General features: G+C 31.4%; 5 protein-coding genes across 10 annotated transcripts; 2 read left to right on the top strand and 3 right to left on the bottom strand.

Annotated features, from left to right (window-relative positions):
• Positions 1-11: 11 nt before the first annotated feature.
• On the top strand, positions 12-3,400 carry LOC105829307 (leucine-rich repeat-containing protein let-4). The gene is made up of 5 exons (XM_012668041.2): positions 12-781; positions 977-1,398; positions 1,693-2,349; positions 2,460-2,656; positions 2,772-3,400. The coding sequence occupies exons 1-5, from the start codon at positions 691-693 to the stop codon at positions 3,046-3,048; spliced, it is 1,644 nt and encodes a 547-aa protein (XP_012523495.1). The 5' UTR covers positions 12-690; the 3' UTR covers positions 3,049-3,400.
• Positions 3,401-3,593: 193 nt separating this feature from the next.
• On the bottom strand, positions 3,594-6,623 carry LOC105829308 (protein ABHD13). Of its 2 annotated transcripts, XM_012668042.3 has the most exons (6): positions 6,377-6,623; positions 5,585-5,888; positions 5,254-5,485; positions 4,788-4,981; positions 4,467-4,627; positions 3,911-4,183 (listed from the first exon to the last, which is right to left on the bottom strand). In XM_012668042.3, exons 2-6 carry the CDS (start codon positions 5,748-5,750, stop codon positions 3,911-3,913), a joined length of 1,026 nt encoding a protein of 341 aa, XP_012523496.1. In that variant the 5' UTR covers positions 5,751-5,888; positions 6,377-6,623. The 2 variants fall into 2 exon arrangements, with proteins under 2 accessions (XP_036146676.1, XP_012523496.1); XM_036290783.1 differs by lacking the exon at positions 6,377-6,623 and having other exon boundaries at positions 3,594-4,183; positions 5,585-5,750.
• A 1,084-nt stretch (positions 6,624-7,707) lies between these two features.
• Positions 7,708-10,211, top strand: LOC105840262 (elongin-C). Of its 2 annotated transcripts, XM_012687145.3 has the most exons (5): positions 7,708-7,847; positions 8,400-8,449; positions 8,637-8,705; positions 8,873-9,066; positions 9,254-10,211. In XM_012687145.3, exons 2-5 carry the CDS (start codon positions 8,417-8,419, stop codon positions 9,393-9,395), a joined length of 438 nt encoding a protein of 145 aa, XP_012542599.1. In that variant the 5' UTR covers positions 7,708-7,847; positions 8,400-8,416; the 3' UTR covers positions 9,396-10,211. The 2 variants fall into 2 exon arrangements, with proteins under 2 accessions (XP_012542599.1, XP_012542600.1); XM_012687146.3 differs by lacking the exon at positions 8,637-8,705 and having other exon boundaries at positions 7,709-7,847.
• LOC105840261 (biogenesis of lysosome-related organelles complex 1 subunit 2) lies at positions 9,406-11,182 on the bottom strand. Its single transcript, XM_012687144.3, has 2 exons — positions 10,363-11,182; positions 9,406-9,617 (listed from the first exon to the last, which is right to left on the bottom strand). Exon 1 carries the CDS (start codon positions 10,847-10,849, stop codon positions 10,367-10,369), a length of 483 nt encoding a protein of 160 aa, XP_012542598.1. The 5' UTR covers positions 10,850-11,182; the 3' UTR covers positions 9,406-9,617; positions 10,363-10,366.
• Positions 11,183-13,712: 2,530 nt separating this feature from the next.
• LOC105834660 (UDP-glucose 4-epimerase) lies at positions 13,713-17,665 on the bottom strand. 4 transcript variants are annotated; one of them, XM_012677320.3, is made up of 7 exons: positions 17,206-17,665; positions 15,998-16,143; positions 15,609-15,727; positions 15,239-15,529; positions 14,848-15,028; positions 14,419-14,703; positions 13,713-14,252 (listed from the first exon to the last, which is right to left on the bottom strand). In XM_012677320.3, the coding sequence occupies exons 2-7, from the start codon at positions 16,125-16,127 to the stop codon at positions 14,200-14,202; spliced, it is 1,059 nt and encodes a 352-aa protein (XP_012532774.1). In that variant the 5' UTR covers positions 16,128-16,143; positions 17,206-17,665; the 3' UTR covers positions 13,713-14,199. The 4 variants fall into 4 exon arrangements, with proteins under 4 accessions (XP_012532774.1, XP_012532771.1, XP_012532773.1 ...); XM_012677317.3 differs by having other exon boundaries at positions 15,998-16,183; positions 17,206-17,664; XM_012677319.3 differs by lacking the exon at positions 17,206-17,665 and adding an exon at positions 17,052-17,199 and having other exon boundaries at positions 15,998-16,183.
• Between the last annotated feature and the right edge of the window lie 88 nt (positions 17,666-17,753).

Genomic DNA, 17,753 nt, shown 5'->3' with positions numbered 1-17,753 from the left:
TTCTAAATAATATGTAATATATTACTTATTAATATTAATAATACATGTTAATAATGATGTTAATAAATATCATAATTCTTTAATAAGTACTATATAGAATTGAAAAAATAAGTAATGATACATATTTTGTAACACGACGTTTATGACACAAAAGTTATTGCTTCGAAAATTTTTCATCAACATTTGATAATAAACGATTGAATGTTTGTTGATTTATTGCTTCAGAAATTGCTTATAAATTGGTCGAACTATTATGTTAAAAATACTACTTGGAATTAATAACAATGTTTTTAAATATTATTTAACAATAAAAATTTTTTGACACAAATGTTGTATTTTTAATAACTTTGAATATATCTTTAAAATGGGATAATGTTAAGTTCATTAAAGTTCATTAAAGTAGGTTCAAATAAGTAAAAAATTACAATTATTACTGTACAATTTGATTTTCTACACAACACATTCCTGAATTAATTTTATTTAATTATAAAAAATATAATTCGTGTCAATTGACTAAATGAAATCTATCACACTCATATTTCTCGCAACAAGATGAGTAATATGTAATCATATGGTTGACGCACTTATCAGATATGCTATCAGGATCAGCTATAGCAGTAAGTGTATATCTTTCGTGGCTAAATATGCGATCATTTAACGATAGACTGCATGTGAAATCACGGTACGAATATGATATTTAATATTATTACACTGTTGCTTTTATTTCTGTGCAACCAATGTTTGTGCGACATATGTAAAACCTGCGTATGTTCTGCCTCAAGTAAGTCTAAAAGGAAAGATCTATCAGAAGAAATAGATTAAAAGATAAATAAATGTATATTATTTCTACTATATTTTATTATTACTATTAATTATAAATGTTAGTATCATAACATGATTTGTATGAGATCTGATCGGTAACAAATCAAACAAACATCAATCTGATGTATCAATATATTATCCGTTGTTTTTACAGACGCAGGACTAGTTATTAATTGCCATGACAAACACTTAGGAATTAATGAAGTTCTTTACTTCGATCTTCTCACTTTAGATAAGAATAAACCATTAAACCAATTTATTCTTTCAAAAAATAATATAGTTCTTCTACCCATGAATGAACTAAAAAATCTGAAACATTTAAAAAAATTAGATGTGTCTCAAAATCAATTGGACAGTATACATTCACACGTCTTTGAGAATTTAAATAAACTCGAAGATTTAGATTATTCTAGCAATTCACTCTGGAGCTTTGATATTTCAATTTTAAACTCAGTTGCTTCTCTTTCCAAACTTAATTTGAGTCATAATCACATCAGCAATTTGGAAAAAAGCATGGAAAATACTAAGACAAAATTGAAAATTCTCGATGTGTCACACAATAAACTTGTTGATCTGGTAATATAATAATTTTAATAGTAAAATTTTTAGTAAAATTTAGCAATAATGTAATATATAACATATGTATGTATATAATGAAAATCATAATAGCTATTATAACATTACTCTCATATTTTAAAAAAATTATTAAATTTATTCAATAAAAATATTTGTAATAAAAAATATTTTGTTTTATTAAATTAATAAGTAAGAAAAGAAAGAATAATTTTATTCGATTTATTTAATAAGTAATATTAATAATTTGTCTTTCTTAAAATTTCTTAATATTAACTATAATATTATATTTTACAGAACTTTCTTGATGGTACGCCAGAGTTGGAATACTTAAATCTCTCCTTTAATAAATTTACCACTCTCTCGGTTAATTCATTACTTTATATGCAGCATCTAAAAATTCTTTATATTAACAGTAATCACCTTCTCTCCTTAAATTTAAAAAATCTTCCATTATCACTGTTAGAACTTCATGCGGAAAATAATCTTATCAATATCGTGTCATTCCAAAAATCATTAATTCATACCTTAAACATTCAAAATAACAATATTTCCAGCATACATAATTTAACGTTATTGGAAGAATTAAAAAATTTAAATGTTAGTAGAAATTTCTTGTCAGATTTTCCAGATGTTTCTTTGGAAAATTTAGAAACGCTAGACATATCCTTCAATAATTTAACAATAATACCTGAAACCATTTCTAGTAAAAATTTTCCAAATTTAAGTATTTTTAAAATAAATGGAAATTGTCTGAAAGATATAAAAATTCGATCTAAATTGAATTTGGAAATATTTGAAGTGAAATTTATAGAGACAATTGAGAAGGTCGACAAAGAAACATTTCTAATGTTAAAGGAGAAGAAAAACAATTGTATCAATATAACTATTTCAAGCAATTTAAATTTGAATATGATTCAAGAAAACGTATTTCAACACATGAACATTTGCTCCGTAAGAATTTTATATATAACTTTTTCATAACTTATATACTTTTATTACTTTTTAACATAAAAATACTTTCTTAAAAAAAGTTTATTACATAATTCTTTTACATTTTTCAGTTAGATTTGAGCAACAATTCCTTCACTCATTTGTCATCAGAGCTATTTAATTTAAACGTTTATAACACTTCAAATTTAAAATACCTTATTAATTTACAAGGAAATCCATTTATTTGTAATTGCTCATTGCAATGGATGTTGAATAAATTAATTCCGAAACTTTACATTATGAATCCCAGTCTTCTAGAAGATTTGAGGTAACTATATAAAATAATATCACTAAATAGTTTAAGTCTTATTACTTTCTATTGTAAAACATATCATTTATAAATAAATATATTAATATATCTTTTTTTTTACAATTTATCATAGATGTGCTGATCCACCTCCACTGGCCAACAAAAGAATGATCCATTGGTACAAGTGGAAAGGAGAGGTCTTTTGCGATAAGTTTTCACATTTATCAGAAAGAATGACTGTTAATATTGCGGGTGTTTCCAGCAACCAAGTTGTGACATTTAAAACTGGACCTGGAATGATTGCTGTTTTGGCCACAATGATGACTCTCCTCATAATTCTAATAATTATCGGCATTCTGTTGACTCGAAGAATGACCGCAAAGAGAAGACGAGTCAATCGTAGACTTTAAATCTTTTTAATCTTGTAAAAGCATGAAGACTGTCATTGAGAAAAAATATAAAAAATGTTTTTTATTTTTTTAGTTTAACTTACATAACATGCAATTTATGCAGTTCTTCAATCTATGCAAAAATTACATAGATTAGCTGTCAAAATTTACAATCATCTTCTAATTTTTTACTGTACTTATAATACAAGAATAGTTTGCACAATAGTATACATAGTAATGTAAACCATAATGTTGATTTATTGGAAGAAATATATTAAAAATGTTATCTTCACGGACACGTGCACACTTTAGTGGTCACAAAACTCAACTTTAATAAATAAACTTATGTTTTATAACATTTGTCACATAAAAACGTAAATTTAAATAGTTTTTTTAAGATTTTTACTATTCATTATATTTAATCCACACAATTTCGTATTATAAAATTTCTTAAGATATTTTGTTGTATTTCTTTTCTATCAATTAAAAGATTTTTTAAATTATTTTTAATAATTATTTTAACACAATTAAATTAAGTTAAATCAAATAAAGTTTAAGTAATCATATTATTTTTTCACTGATTTACTCATAGTAAAATCATTTTTTAATTATATTTTTTAATTATACTACATAGTAAAATCATTTTTTAATTTTAACTAACATTTGATTTGGATGCAAGAATAAGCTAGTTATCACTTTTGAGTTTGTTATTTATAAGTTTCATTAGTTATTACTTATAAAACTTCGATTTTTCTGTTTTGCAGGATGTGAAGACAATTTCTACAAAAAGTAGAAAGAGTTCACAATTCGATAAATCTTCTTTTGTGTTTTTAACACATTACTTTTGTGATGTTAATAAACGATAATAGAAGCGCTTTATGCACTAAATATTATCGATTTGCCAGTGACTAGATGTTACCCTTGGAGGTGGATTTTCCCTAAGTTCGGTCAGAAAGGTGTTGATGTTTTGATAATAATTCGACTGACACCATGTTTCGTTATGTGTGCCATCCACGATCGGAAGTATACGCTTGTACGTACTTCGGCAATTTTTGTAAAGCTTCTGCATCATAGTAGGTGGTACTAAGGTGTCTGCCAGACCAGAAATGAACAGAACGGGCACCATGACTGAACGAACTTTCAAAATAGATAAATACTGCAATGAGACAAGAAATAAAAAAATATGAGGAATCTTGTAAAAAAATGTAAAAATGTATACAAATAAATATAGGAATAGCGAAGGCAAATCATAAAATGTAAAAAATTCATATATAAATTTAAAAAAAACAAAATATACAAAAATTTTCTAATTTTTGTGATTTATGATACTTTTTAGAAAATATATTATATCTTTTAAATAAAATATTTAATTTGTAAAGATAGAACTAAAATGATTGTATAAAACGATTTAAAAAACAAACCTTTTCTATTCTACTTACCTTGTTTTTGTATACAAAAAGTGGCAGATACTGTAAAAATTTAGATCCTACAAATAAGGAGGCCATATCTGGGATACTAGTGAAAGTATTTTCAAGTATAAGGCACCAAATTCTCTGCAAATTTTCTTCCTTCGTGGCTAAATCGATGGCTACTGCTCCACCTGTTAAAATTATAATTAAATCAAATTTAATTATTATAAGTATCAATAATTAGTAAAAAAATTAAATTCACAGCAATTTTATATATAATAAAACCTAACAACTTAAAATAATAATTGAGAAACTAATAAAAAATGCAAGTAATAAAATTAGATCCGTTACCTAGTGATCTACCAAATACTATGATTTCATTAGTATTAATGTCCGTTCTACTGAACAGATAATTTATTCCTGCTCGAGCATCCATATAAAGGCCCTCCTCTGATGGAGTGCCCTGCGACAGCCCATACCCTCGATATTCCAACATTAGAATATTACATTGAATATTATGATACAGTCCTAATATATTCTGCAATCTAAAAAAAAATAAATTTGATATATATGTATGTGTAACTTACTTTATAATAACTTGTCTTACTTTCGCTATTTTCCAGTAATATAAATAGTTTACAGGTAATACATTTCTAATAAAGGATAATATTATAATTAAAGAAATTCATAAATGTACTCAATTAATTAATCACTCAATTTTCTCTCTATAACAAAGAGGCTATAAAATTATAAATTAATTAAATTATAAATAATCACAAAACAGATATTAAATTATGTAGTAAAATAATAACTATACCGATGACCCATATTGCCAGCATTGCCATGAAGGAATAACAATGTAGGTGCCTTCCTCATTCTGTCTTCTGGCTGAGGAACAAAAAACATGTGCAGTATTGTACCGTCTCCAGCTCTAGTATATATACTTTGATATGGCAAACCAAATAGTGAAGGAGCTGGTACATAAACTCTTGAATGGGATGGCAGTTCCGGATGATAGAGAAGTTGATCTTCTCTGTGATAAAGTATTCCTAACAAAATAATATAGTAATAATTTAAAAAATTTAATCTTACAATAATAGTAAAAACTATGCTAGGAAATAAAGCTTTCTGTAAAAAAGTGTACAAACCAGTTGTAGCAAAACACAGTAAGAAGAAAGCCAAGATGCCACCATATAACCAATATAAAAAAAAGCACACAAGGATATAAACTCCACTGAAGGCCCAACACTTCATAGCTACATTCCCCAAAAGTCTAATTGGTTTGCTGCGAGCTATACGTATTCTTAAGGACATTATTTATATAGTTTATAATTTAAAGAAGCTCTACGTTATCTGGACAATCCAATTATTTTCACTAAATAGACAGTTTGTTTCGATTTAAAAACAGCCATGGTGATTAAACTAATTGTTGTAACTTCTTACATCTTCTTCCTATAAAATGTTCAAAAAATTAATAAAAGTTTTAATAAAAATATATTGTAAAAAAAAATTATATTTCATTGTCAAATAACATATAACAATATTAACATTTATATAGTATTTGCAAAATTAGTAGATAATTATAGGTATAATTTGTTGTAAATAAAACTTTGTATTAAAGCATGTACAAAACGACAAGTTAAAAATCAATATATCTTAACAAAATATATATATATATATGGTAGATACAAAATAAAGAACAAATTAAAAAATAAAATTAGCTATAATTAGAAAAAAATAATTAAAAATAATAAGTTTTTTTGTAAGTAATCGAAATGTTTTATATCATCTACAGATTACATATAAATAAATGTAATTAAAACGGAGTTAAATTTGTTAAAATAAATTAACAGTATTTTCTTAATCTATAAATATAGAAGAGTGAATTAAAGAAATCATTTATGTAAATTATTAATAAAAATCAAGTATTATAATCTAACCTGCAAGACGAGATAATAACAGTTAAATCGTGTAAACTTCAATGATCGAATTAATAGAACTTTTATAATAAAAAAGTAAGTATTCCTGGATCGAAACGATTCATAAAACAAAGATTGTTTGTGTGAATTATTCCACAATTTTTATTTTATTAAACTGCACGTCTTGACGGTCATAAAAAATACCAGACGTGTGTTTAACCTCTTCACGGTTTACATTTACGTTCTGTCGTCCAAATCGAAAAAATGCAGAAAATATAGACCAAGTTTACACCGAGCACTTGGTACGCGTATGAAATAGTAAATAACTAGTAATGTCCAGTCTACAATGAGTCGTTGGTCGTTGGTCGTAAGAAATTTAACCAATCACAGTTGATCTTAGAGAAGAATAACCGAACATAATTGGTTAAGTTTCTTACGACCAACGACCAACGACTCATTGTAGACTGGGCATAAAGCTGGTCACACACACTTTCCGTAGAACGTAACAGTAAGATTTCGACATGTTGGATTGGGCGACCGTAACAGTAAGCGACTAAATCAAGTACGTGATTGGTCAAAACCTTACTGTTACGTTCTACGGAAAGTGTGTGTGACCCGCTTAAATGTGTTTAATCATTTGGTCTGTTCTTTCTAGCTGCACTGTTGCACCGGTGCAATAAGTTAAAGTAAGACAAGTATATTTTTTCTCATTCTAACTTATTGCACCAGTGCAACAGTGCAGCTAGAAAGAACAGACCAATAAAGGTGCGTTCGGGGAGACGCTATTAGCGCTACCAACATCAGTCTATCTTCATTACTTATTAAAAGTAGAACAAGGATAGACTGATGCTGATGGGTAACCCGACAATTTCCTCAAAAAATGGAGGAGTGATGTTGGTACTAACGAAAGTCCGTAGGCACTAAATTTTAATTTTTGTGATTAGTAAAACTGCATCAGTAATAAATCTGTCAGCGCGAAAACATGCGCGGTGCAAATACAAATAATAAATGAATTTACAATATAATGTCAAATAACCTGCTAATACACAAAAATTAAAATTTAGTGTTTAGGGACTTTCGTTAGTACCAACATCACTCCTCCATTTTTTGAGAAAATTGGGTTACCTGCTGATGCGCTAAGGCCCGGTTCCACAACTCACGGTTAAATTAACTGGCCGATTATTCCATTGGAATTGACCAATCGTATTTGTCGTTAAGCAAAATTAACAAATACGATTGGTCAATTCCAATGGAATAATCGTCCAGTTAATTTAACCGTGAGTTGTGGAACCGGGCCTAATAGCGTCTCCTCGAACACACCCTAAGGCCCTAAAATCACGGCAGCACTGTCAAATTTATAATCAAGCAATTCATCGTGCGAGGTCGTCAGAGGTCGTGTGTGTCGACGATTCGTCAGCTGATATACTCGCTGTGTGACATTACGTCGCGATTAGGACGACTGATTTAATTAAAGTTTCGTGTCACCTGTAAGGTACGTAAAGCCGTTTGTTACTTTGTGATAGATTGACGATAATGTATAACTATTTTTGTGAATACTTGTTAGCTAACTTACAGTTAGTAACTATATATACGAAAGCGATGTAGCACGCTGACAATAACATAGTAAGACGATAAATTATTCCAATTTTATATTACTTTATCTGCGATAAGTACGAACGTAGGAACAATTTTATTCGAAACGGCAAAACAATCTCCGCTTAGGCCGTATGCGTGTAAATTAAAATAATTCGCGAAATACTTCAAACATATTACTTTTCAACATGTAACTTAACCTACGGTTATCACGACCATGAAAAACGTGATTTTCAATATACAGATATCATTTGAGGTTTCTAGTTATGCCTTTAATAATGATTATAATAATTTAGTTTTTTTTTTTAATTTTGTAAACAGTAATTCTTTGTATTTTTTGATGAGCAATTGTTTATATATATATATATATATATATAAAGTTTATTTATCTGTATTTTGTGAATGTATGTATATTTACAACATTTCTATATGTGGACTGTTTTACTTTAAGATACAACACCAGCAAACATGTCGACCGACGTAAACATGCAGGCTGAGAAGGTACATATAAAACAAATTTTGTTTGCATGTGTGTATCTCTGCATGTTAAATAGAATAAGTATACTTCTATGATAAACATACGTTGTGTTGCTGTTATATGTTAAAATTATACTCGTTCCCTTTCTGGAAAGCTGAAAACTAAAATGTGGTAAAATATTGATTAATGTTAATCTTTCTTTGGATCAAGCACGATGAGGAAGCAAGTGTCGATAAGACTGAAGAAGAAGAAGGCAGATCGTCTAAAGACATGCATGCGGTACCTATTCTTCCAAATTAAATTTTGCTTCCTATTGATGTCTCTTTTTCTTTATCCTGCTGTTTTAGTTTTTTCCAACATTGTACAACGTTCTAGATTATAAATGTATAACTTTGTTAAGCTTATTTATATGACAAATAACATAATAAATCTTTCGAAAATTTTAGCAAAATGGCAGTCCCGTTTATGGGGGCGTTGAAGGACCAAATGCAATGTACGTGAAGCTAGTCAGTAGTGATGGCCATGAGTTTATTGTTAAACGGGAACACGCGTTAACGAGTGGTACTATCAAAGCGATGTTAAGTGGTCCTGGTCAGTTTGCAGAAAATGAAGCCAATGAAGTCAATTTTCGTGAAATTCCGTAAGTATAATTAAATCAATTAATTTTTTGAAAGATAATCTTTTGATATATTTTTTTAATAAATAAAGACCAAGTATATATGCGTTTTAAAACAAAAATGAACTGTTCTGATATTATAAAATTAGTTTGATATGTATGGATGCATTGCGGCAAGTGAATTGAAATGGATATCTTCTTTTTCACCCAGGTCTCATGTACTACAAAAGGTCTGCATGTATTTCACTTACAAAGTGCGCTACACGAACAGTAGTACAGAAATACCAGAATTTCCTATTGCACCTGAAATCGCCCTGGAATTGTTGATGGCTGGAAATTTCCTAGACTGCTAAACATCATCCATAAAAGTGTATTGGCTTTTATTGGTAATTGAATATTAGGAACGATGCAGCGCTTTCTTCATTATGGTCGTTTAAGATACGTCATATTACATTGTGATATTTGGAAGACCGTATTGAAGCATAATAATCGATCGCTTTGGACTCGTATTTGTGTGACATGGACATTTTAGTGCGACGAGACAATGCAATGTCGAAGTTTTATAGTTGCGAAACCTGAAATATACCATTTATGTTATGCTTTGTAATTTATATGGTCGACACGTAATTAAAATAATTGTAACAGAAGATTACCATTCACAATATCTCTTTTAGCAATTCATATTATTTTCTAGCAAATCGTATATACACACACACATACACCATCTGTTATATACTTAAACTATATATTTCAGTAAATTATTGTTAACAATATTAGAAATAAATTCAACTTTATATACCGAATTATTAGTTCTATTTGTGCTAAGTCGAATGACAAATAATTTTCATTGTATTAGTATGGCAGAATATACAAATGTCTTTTTGTTAAAGTTACAATTATTTGTTGTTGGTTTACATAGTGATTGTATTTACACTTATAATATTACTTAGGCACATTGTGTGGCTTAATATATTGCAGAAGAAAAAAAAAGGTTTTTTTAGAATACTAAATAAGGTACATCAGTTTAATCAATAAGTTAATCATAAAAGTTGGATATTGTATGATATGCAAATGGATGGCAAGCTACAAGCTACAGTTTTATACAAGTTTTGTAAGTGTGTTTAAGAGGTCCATACAATAGGAGGTATACTAATAATAAATCCAATGTATAAAAGACAGTGCCTTTTGACTAGTGTGCTAACTTTCTTACATATGTTTTATACAATAATTAGTCATATTCGTCACAGTTGGTTTCTAAAATCTAATTATCCTATTCTATATAGATACACATAAAGATGTAGTATTTATATTCATAATTACAGCTTCATTTGCCTTTATCTTTTTCAAGATCTTTAAACTTGGCCTCGAGTCGTTTGGAATATGCCGCCAGCTTATATGCAGCCTGTTCCAATTTGCTAACACTGTCGTCGATCTGATTGATATTATCCAGGATCGGCTGCAGCTTCTGATACTTATCGTTGAGAGAGTCCAACGATTGCACCACGTTCGACGAGATGATCTTGAGTTCCGTATACTTTGCGATGGTTTCCTTGTTCAGACGCTCCAGCAGACGGTAGTCTGCGTGGGTGGCAGTGAGCTCTTCCTGCAAGTACTCGCCCGTTTTCTGGAACATGGTGTTCGCCAGGCGACTCAGATTCGGGTCGTGCGGGTCCAGTGCCTCGAAACTGCTGGTGCTGGTGGAGAGTGTGGTACCGCGTTTCGGCGATTCGCATCGTGAGCTCTGCTCCGTGGACAGATTCTCAAGCAATGCCGCCTCTGCGTACATCTCGTCCTTTGGTGGATCCATAATAGAGGTACCGACTCTCTGTCGCAGCTATTATAAGATGTATCACGCAACGACTCGATCGGGCACAATTATAGTTTGAAGAAACATGTCAATACAGACAAGTGGTTCGAGCGGGTTCGAGCGAATGTTCCAATCAGCTGATAACGACGGGGCGAACCTAACCTGCTCTTTAAATCTCTTATTTTAAGCGCTGTTTCAACAGCTGCTTCTAGCTCTGACTGGTTTTTTTTTTATCGCAAGGATAAGCTAATTTTCAAATTATCAAATGTCACTGTAGTAATTAGGTTTGTTTTTTATTCCTGCACTGCTACACTGGTGCAATAAGTTAGAATAAGATAAATATATTTTTTCTTATTCTAACCAGAGAGGAACCTGAGACCTGAGAGCGGTCATCATCGCGTCGTTTTAGATGTTTTCATCCATCAGCGCCTCTATGTGCACAAAATGTGCACATTGAACTATCTAGTCAAAGATCTATGAAATATCTATGTAGGTAATGTGTATGGTCGGTATTCATAGTCGAATCTTATTTTAAGATCGTCTCAAGCAATATCTTAAGATGCTAATACGGCTCTGTGATTGGTTGATGGCATCTTAAGACTGTACTTAAGATGATCTTAAATATAAGATTCGACTATGAATACCAGCCTATGACTTTTTGGATCTCTTCTATATATGCTATGTCCACGTTTATTTGGTTTTGTTTCATACTATACTCGTAAATTTTACAATATGCAATGCATTCATATAATTGTAAAATTGTAAAACATAAATCTGTTTTATGCAAATATGCATAATCGTGTTCTATAAATGTGCAATACCACATATACATAATATAATAAATTCAATTAATTGATTTGATAAAAATTTACTCACCGATTGCTGTCGCTGCTCCTTTTACATTCTTTTTCCGGAATACCGAGTCGCTCCATGGATGCCGCTTTCTGCTGACATTATCCTGCTATTCTCGAACCGCACATTAATAACGATTGCCCGATACTTTATTCGGCACTCCTGATATTACGGATAATATATCGCACACGAGTAAAACATAAACCGCGTGCGAGAATTTCACTTGGCGCAACCATATTTCGTATGCTCACACGACTAGTAACACGTACTTCACTTAATTGGCACTCGCGATATTCTACCGAATGTATCCTCTTCGAGCAAACACTTTGCTTGAACGCGCACGCGAACACTTCACTCGAAACCGAAGACAAACGCACGATGCCGCGCTTTACACATGAATACGACCTCTGCTACGATCTCACATGGCTCGCATATCATTTGCTAGCACGACAGCACTCTAAACACAACACCGTACCTGCGCACAATGAATTCTGAACACGCGAGACACGCAGAGACACGCACGGAGTCGACGGAGCGTCTAACCGGCGCTGGAGTGGCGTACGTGACTGGAGCGCGGAGCAACGGAGCAACATGGCGGCAGCGGCGCAGGCGCGGCGAGTCAACAAGTCAACGGTCGCCTAGCAACGCCGAGTGGCGCCGACTAGCGCCGAGTACCGCCGAGTGCACCTACCAACGGTCACGTCCGCCGCTGCCGCCATGTTTCCTTACGCTCCAGCGCCGGTCGGACGCATTGTCGACTCCGTGCGTGCTCGCGTGTTGAGAATTCATTGTGCGCAGGTACGGTGCTGTGTCGAGAATGTCGTCGCGCTAACAGACGACCCGCGAGGCATCGTGCGTTCGGTTTCGAGTGAAGTGTTCGCGTACGCATTCGAGCAAAGTGTGAAGAGGATAGGTTCGGTAAAATATCGCGAGTGAATTAAGTGAAGTGCTACTAGTCGTCGTGCGAGCATACGAAATTTCATATTTTCGAAACGAATTTGTCTCCGTTTGTTATATCTCGGCGCGTAATTTTTATTCAAACGGTTTTCTCGGCCTGCGTTTCTCGGCCACGAAGTTACGTGACGTCACGCCACTTTTGTGCCATGTTGATTTTCGCCGCCAATCAGACGAGCCGTCCTATTCACGTATTTTTTCAAATGTAACGGTCGCGTCAAGTGAAATTCTTGCGCGCGGTTTACGTTTTACTCGTGTGTCATATATTATCCGTAATATCGGGAGTGCCGAATAAAGTATCGGGCGATCGTTATTAATGTGCGGTTCGAGAATAGCAGGATGATGTCAGCAGAAAGCGGCATTCATGGAGCGACTCGGTATTCCGGAAAAGGAATATGTAGCAGTAGCAGCAGCAGCAGGAGCAGTGACAGCAATCGGTGAGTGAATTTTTATCAAATCGATTAATTGAATTTATATCATGAATATGTGATATTGCACATTTATAGAACACGATTATGCACATTTGCATAAAACGGATTTAAAATATGAATGCATATAATTGTAAAATTTACAATAGCATGAAACAGAACCAAATAAACATAGACATAGCATAGAAGAGACCCAAAGTCAGTTAAAAAGAACAGATCAATTGCCACTGAATCATGAAACTGATGGATATTTGTAGAGCAATGTAAAGTCTTTACCACCTTTATCATGGTCATTCCTCGAGAATGTTATCCCTGAAAAAATTTTAATTTCGATATTTTATTAAATTTTGTATTTATTTTAGATTTTATCAATGATTCAAAATTTCATGAAAAATTCATAAAAATGTGTCGCATATTCATTAAAACTTCAAGATTATCGAAATTTCAGTGAAATTTATTACTAAAGATTGGTTTCGAATAAATAATGAAATAAATTTGCATAATTGAAATGTTAATAATTTGAATAAATTTTTTTTCTTCACACTTGTCTATACTTTGATTTCATTATTGATAAATTACGTACTAATAAAAATTAATTGTACACTGAGGTTACGCCAATAAAGTTCTTATTTGGTAAGAAACTGTTTACACCCTTTTATTCATTGCTTTTACATCATAAGTGTATATATAAAAGTATATTTTATATGTACCTTTATACTTTTCATATAATAGATCATACATATATTAGTTTGTACAATATATTTTGTGACTATACTTAAAATGGCACAATATTACAACAATAGAAATTTAGTTTTAACACATAAGCAAAAAAATAAATTTTTAATATCTTAATATTTCATATACTTATATAAAAACAGGTACCGAGTAAAACTTCCAAAATCAAATTTTGTTAAAAACGTAAATTCTCCATATATTTATATATTAATTCACTTAATACAACAAAAGATAAACAACTACTCTTATGCTTTGGTCTAAACTTTGGTAACTGTATACCACCATGGTTTCATTATCCAATGATGTGCAAAAGGCAAAATGTAACAGCAAGCTAGAAGCTTTGAGCTTCTCACAATTCAGGAATAATGGGTAATGCGCTTATTAGTATTTATAACCATTTGGATTCTTTTGTTGCCATTTCCACGTATCTGTACCTAGAATATTAAAAAATTTCTCATTTTAGAACATTTAAATACAAAAAATATGGACAATAGTTATATTACTATTAGAATGTTTACTGCAACTTTGCAAAAATATTTCCTAAAAATTCCTGAAATTTCCCCTAATACATTCTGTATTAATTTTATTATTATATCTTACACATGTCATCCATATTTCTCATGGCAATCCAGTCTAATTCCTTATTAGCAATACTAGCATCCGCGTAACTGGCAGAAATGTCACCTGATCTACGTTCAACTATTTTATATGGTATTTTTCGTTTAGATGCTTTCTCAAATGCATGTATAACCTCAAGCACAGAATAACCTTTTCCAGTGCCAAGATTTATCGCTTTAAATCCCGTTGGATTACGAGTTTTTTGATACATCATAGCTTTCATATGACCAACCGCCAGATCCATAATATGAATATAATCACGCACACCTATAAATTTAATTTAAAAAGAATTTAATCATAATTATTGTAAATTTCTTTTTTTTCCTATATATATTCAAATAATAAAGTTGTTTTACTAAAAGAACTTCATGCAATTGTATTTCTTGCAACAAAAAAAAATACAAAACTCACCTGTACCATCAGGAGTGTCATAATCATTGCCATAAACATATAACATGTCTTTTTTTCCAACAGAAACTTGTGCAATGTAGGGCATTAAATTATTTGGAATACCGTTAGGATCTTCTCCAATTTCACCGGAAGGATGTGCGCCGACAGGATTAAAATATCTCAAAGATATAACAGAAAATTCCTAAAAGTAACTTTTTATTAAGGCAAAAATGAACAAATAACAATTTAATATATTTTCAAGTAAATGATACTTTTATTAAACCTTCGTATGAAAAGAAATTGTATCTAAAAAAAGTATCAATTTGTAATTATTTTGTGATTCATTGTTTTAATTTTCTTAAACGCAGTCGTTTACTAGCGACTGTACAGCAATTTGTAATAATTTGCGTACCTTATCTGAAGCACATAAATCCTTTAGTATTTCTTCAACCATAAATTTTGTCTTTCCATAAGGATTTGTACAGTTGCCGGTTTTCATATCCTCCACTAAAGGAAGTCGCTCAGGTATGCCATAAACTGTGGCGCTGCTTGAATAGATAAAACGCTTTACATTGTTCTCCCGCATAACTTCTAACAAATTTATCGTCCCGCTTACATTGGTCTTATAGTACTCAAGTGGTTTCTGACACGATTCGCCGACCGCCTTCAAAGCAGCGAAATGTATGACACAATGGAAATTGTGCTGTAACATAATAAAAGTCTAAATGTTTGATTCTAATATTGCTTATCAGCAAAATTCACAAACAAATAAATATACGTACTTTTCGAAATACATCTCTTAGATCACTGACGTTTGTGATGTCACAATTGATAAATGCAACACTTTTATTTGCCAATTTTTCCACTCTAAAGAGACATTCTGGTTTCTCAGAATCTGAGTCTGTAAACATAAAAATATAAATTAAAAAATTAAAAATGTTTGTATTACATTTATATAAACTACATGGCAAAAATAGTAGCAATTCATTAGAATAATTATTAGATCTCTAATTTTTATCATGCATTGTGCCATACTATGAATAGAAAATATATGTTAGGTTCATGATAGAAAATAGTAATTAATGTGCTGTTATTTGTATATTTTTAATTTGACAGATTAAAATATATATACAATATATCGCTTTTCGTTGTGTAGCTTGTTACATCTCACCTTTGTGCGCATTGATAAGGTTGTCTATTACCACCACCTGAAGGCCTGCTTGTAACAATTCCAATACTGTGTGAGAACCGATATAACCGGCGCCTCCCGTCACCAAGATATTCCAAGATTTGCTTGCCATTATTTATTGCACAATGCTATTTTATTAGTTGATATGTAAATTATACATGCATATCTCTGGTAAAAAAATTTCAATCAAGTCTCAATAAACTTTCATGTTTCACAGTATTTTATGAAATTTCAATAAACATAATAAAATTTTACATTTTACAAAAAAACAACATTTCCTACATTTAATAAAAACAGATAACATTTTAATAAAGTGTGTATGTAATAAAATTTCAACAAAAAATTATTTATATTATTTAATAAAAAAATAACAAAATTTTATTGAAATTGTAATTAATTTGTGATAAAATTGCAACAGAAAGATGTAGCTACTCTGTATTGACAAATTATTCAAATCATCTTATTCAAATTCCAATAATTTATCATTGTTGTTATCCTTTCATTATAAGTTCGATTTTTTCATGAAATTTTGATAAAATCACTGATTGAAACGTTACAAAAAAATAAACATAAAATTCAACCAAATGTTACAAAATTTCATCAAAATTTTATTAAAATTTGTCTACCAGGAATCTCTTGTACATTATATTTTGTGTGTATCTATTTAAAATTATATCTTAAAGACAGTTAAAATAAGTAGAGATTAATATGCACTGTCATCGAGATTTATTTTAATATGCAAAAAATTATTAGATTTTCCTGGTGAAGAAGTTACAGTATTAACCTTGGAGTGTTGCTCACACCTTTTTTTTCATTGACACTATTTTGGATAAAAATTCAATCACGTAATTAAGAACTTTTTGGTATCTTTTTATAAATTGCAAATATTCTAACATTAAATTAATGTTAAAATAATCAAACCAATATTATATCAATATAAAAAATATCTTAGTAAATGTAATTTTAGATTATCAAAATTTTATTAGCAAAAAATTATACTAAACTTGAAGTGGCACTTGGATGAAATTTTACTTACAGCAGCACTCCAAGATTTTCAGGGTTAAAAACAAAATTATATATCTAGAGACTAATATTCGTGCAGAAGTGGTTAGAAGAGACCGTGCGCTGTTACTCTTCGCAGACTAAAGAACCTCATCTAACCTTACAGCATGATAGCCGGAGATACTGACCTTACCATCGACATATCAGGACAATCGTTGACGTATCAAGAAAAAATTATATAACGACGAATTATATAACATCATCGGACACACGTCGCGATCGGCGAATGCAATCGGACGTGAATTCCAGAAGCTCTTCGGTAAGACTCGATCGAGGATAGTCAGGACCAGGACCTGTCAATCCGGCAATTTTCCATTCGCGATCGCGATTCCCATCCACGTTGATGTTCCGTCCGCGACGTTACCAAGAGCTCGATCTGGCAATTTTTCATTCGCGCGGATCCTTTTTTCCTCGTTGTGGCTCGATCGCCACGTCATAAACCACCCCCTTCGACCACCCGCCTCTTCGTCCATTCATCTCTCGCACTATCTCACACGCTGTCGCCAGCCGCACGTTGACACGTTGTACGATTGCATTAGAGAGAAGCAGAGAGAGACGACAGACGAGAACCACGAGAGCCACGAGAGGTGTCACGGCTCGTTTGCGCACGCACCTGGTATGGCTGGTATATACGCATGTGCATGTATACAAAAAGCAATAGGTACAGGAGTAAATG

The sequence above is a fragment of the Monomorium pharaonis genome, chromosome 8 (assembly GCF_013373865.1).
Source record: "Monomorium pharaonis isolate MP-MQ-018 chromosome 8, ASM1337386v2, whole genome shotgun sequence".
Taxonomy (NCBI): domain Eukaryota; kingdom Metazoa; phylum Arthropoda; class Insecta; order Hymenoptera; family Formicidae; genus Monomorium; species Monomorium pharaonis.
Note: the sequence above shows the minus strand (reverse complement) of the source record. Positions and strands in the feature narration are given on the sequence as shown.

What these genes read in the sequence shown, in the direction of transcription:
- LOC105829307 (XM_012668041.2), top strand. Translation starts at nt 691, where the DNA reads ATGATATTTAATATTATTACACTGTTGCTTTTATTTCTGTGCAACCAA. An exon ending in AACACATGAACATTTGCTCC is followed by an intron (nt 2,350 to 2,459) that starts GTAAGAATTTTA and finishes TACATTTTTCAG; the next exon opens with TTAGATTTGAGCAACAATTC. An exon ending in AGTCTTCTAGAAGATTTGAG is followed by an intron (nt 2,657 to 2,771) that starts GTAACTATATAA and finishes AATTTATCATAG; the next exon opens with ATGTGCTGATCCACCTCCAC.
- LOC105840262 (XM_012687145.3), top strand. Translation starts at nt 8,417, where the DNA reads ATGTCGACCGACGTAAACATGCAGGCTGAGAAG. An exon ending in CGTCTAAAGACATGCATGCG is followed by an intron (nt 8,706 to 8,872) that starts GTACCTATTCTT and finishes CGAAAATTTTAG; the next exon opens with CAAAATGGCAGTCCCGTTTA. An exon ending in GTCAATTTTCGTGAAATTCC is followed by an intron (nt 9,067 to 9,253) that starts GTAAGTATAATT and finishes TTTTTCACCCAG; the next exon opens with GTCTCATGTACTACAAAAGG.
- LOC105829308 (XM_012668042.3), bottom strand. Translation starts at nt 5,750, where the DNA reads ATGTCCTTAAGAATACGTATAGCTCGCAGCAAACCAATTAGACTTTTG. An exon ending in ACTGTGTTTTGCTACAACTG is followed by an intron (nt 5,486 to 5,584) that starts GTTTGTACACTT and finishes TTATTTTGTTAG; the next exon opens with GAATACTTTATCACAGAGAA. An exon ending in GCTGGCAATATGGGTCATCG is followed by an intron (nt 4,982 to 5,253) that starts GTATAGTTATTA and finishes ATTTTTTTTTAG; the next exon opens with ATTGCAGAATATATTAGGAC.
- LOC105840261 (XM_012687144.3), bottom strand. Translation starts at nt 10,849, where the DNA reads ATGGATCCACCAAAGGACGAGATGTACGCAGAGGCGGCATTGCTTGAG.
- LOC105834660 (XM_012677320.3), bottom strand. Translation starts at nt 16,127, where the DNA reads ATGGCAAGCAAATCTTGGAATATCTTGGTGACGGGAGGCGCCGGTTAT. An exon ending in TAAGAGATGTATTTCGAAAA is followed by an intron (nt 15,530 to 15,608) that starts GTACGTATATTT and finishes ATTATGTTACAG; the next exon opens with CACAATTTCCATTGTGTCAT. An exon ending in TGACACTCCTGATGGTACAG is followed by an intron (nt 14,704 to 14,847) that starts GTGAGTTTTGTA and finishes TTAAATTTATAG; the next exon opens with GTGTGCGTGATTATATTCAT.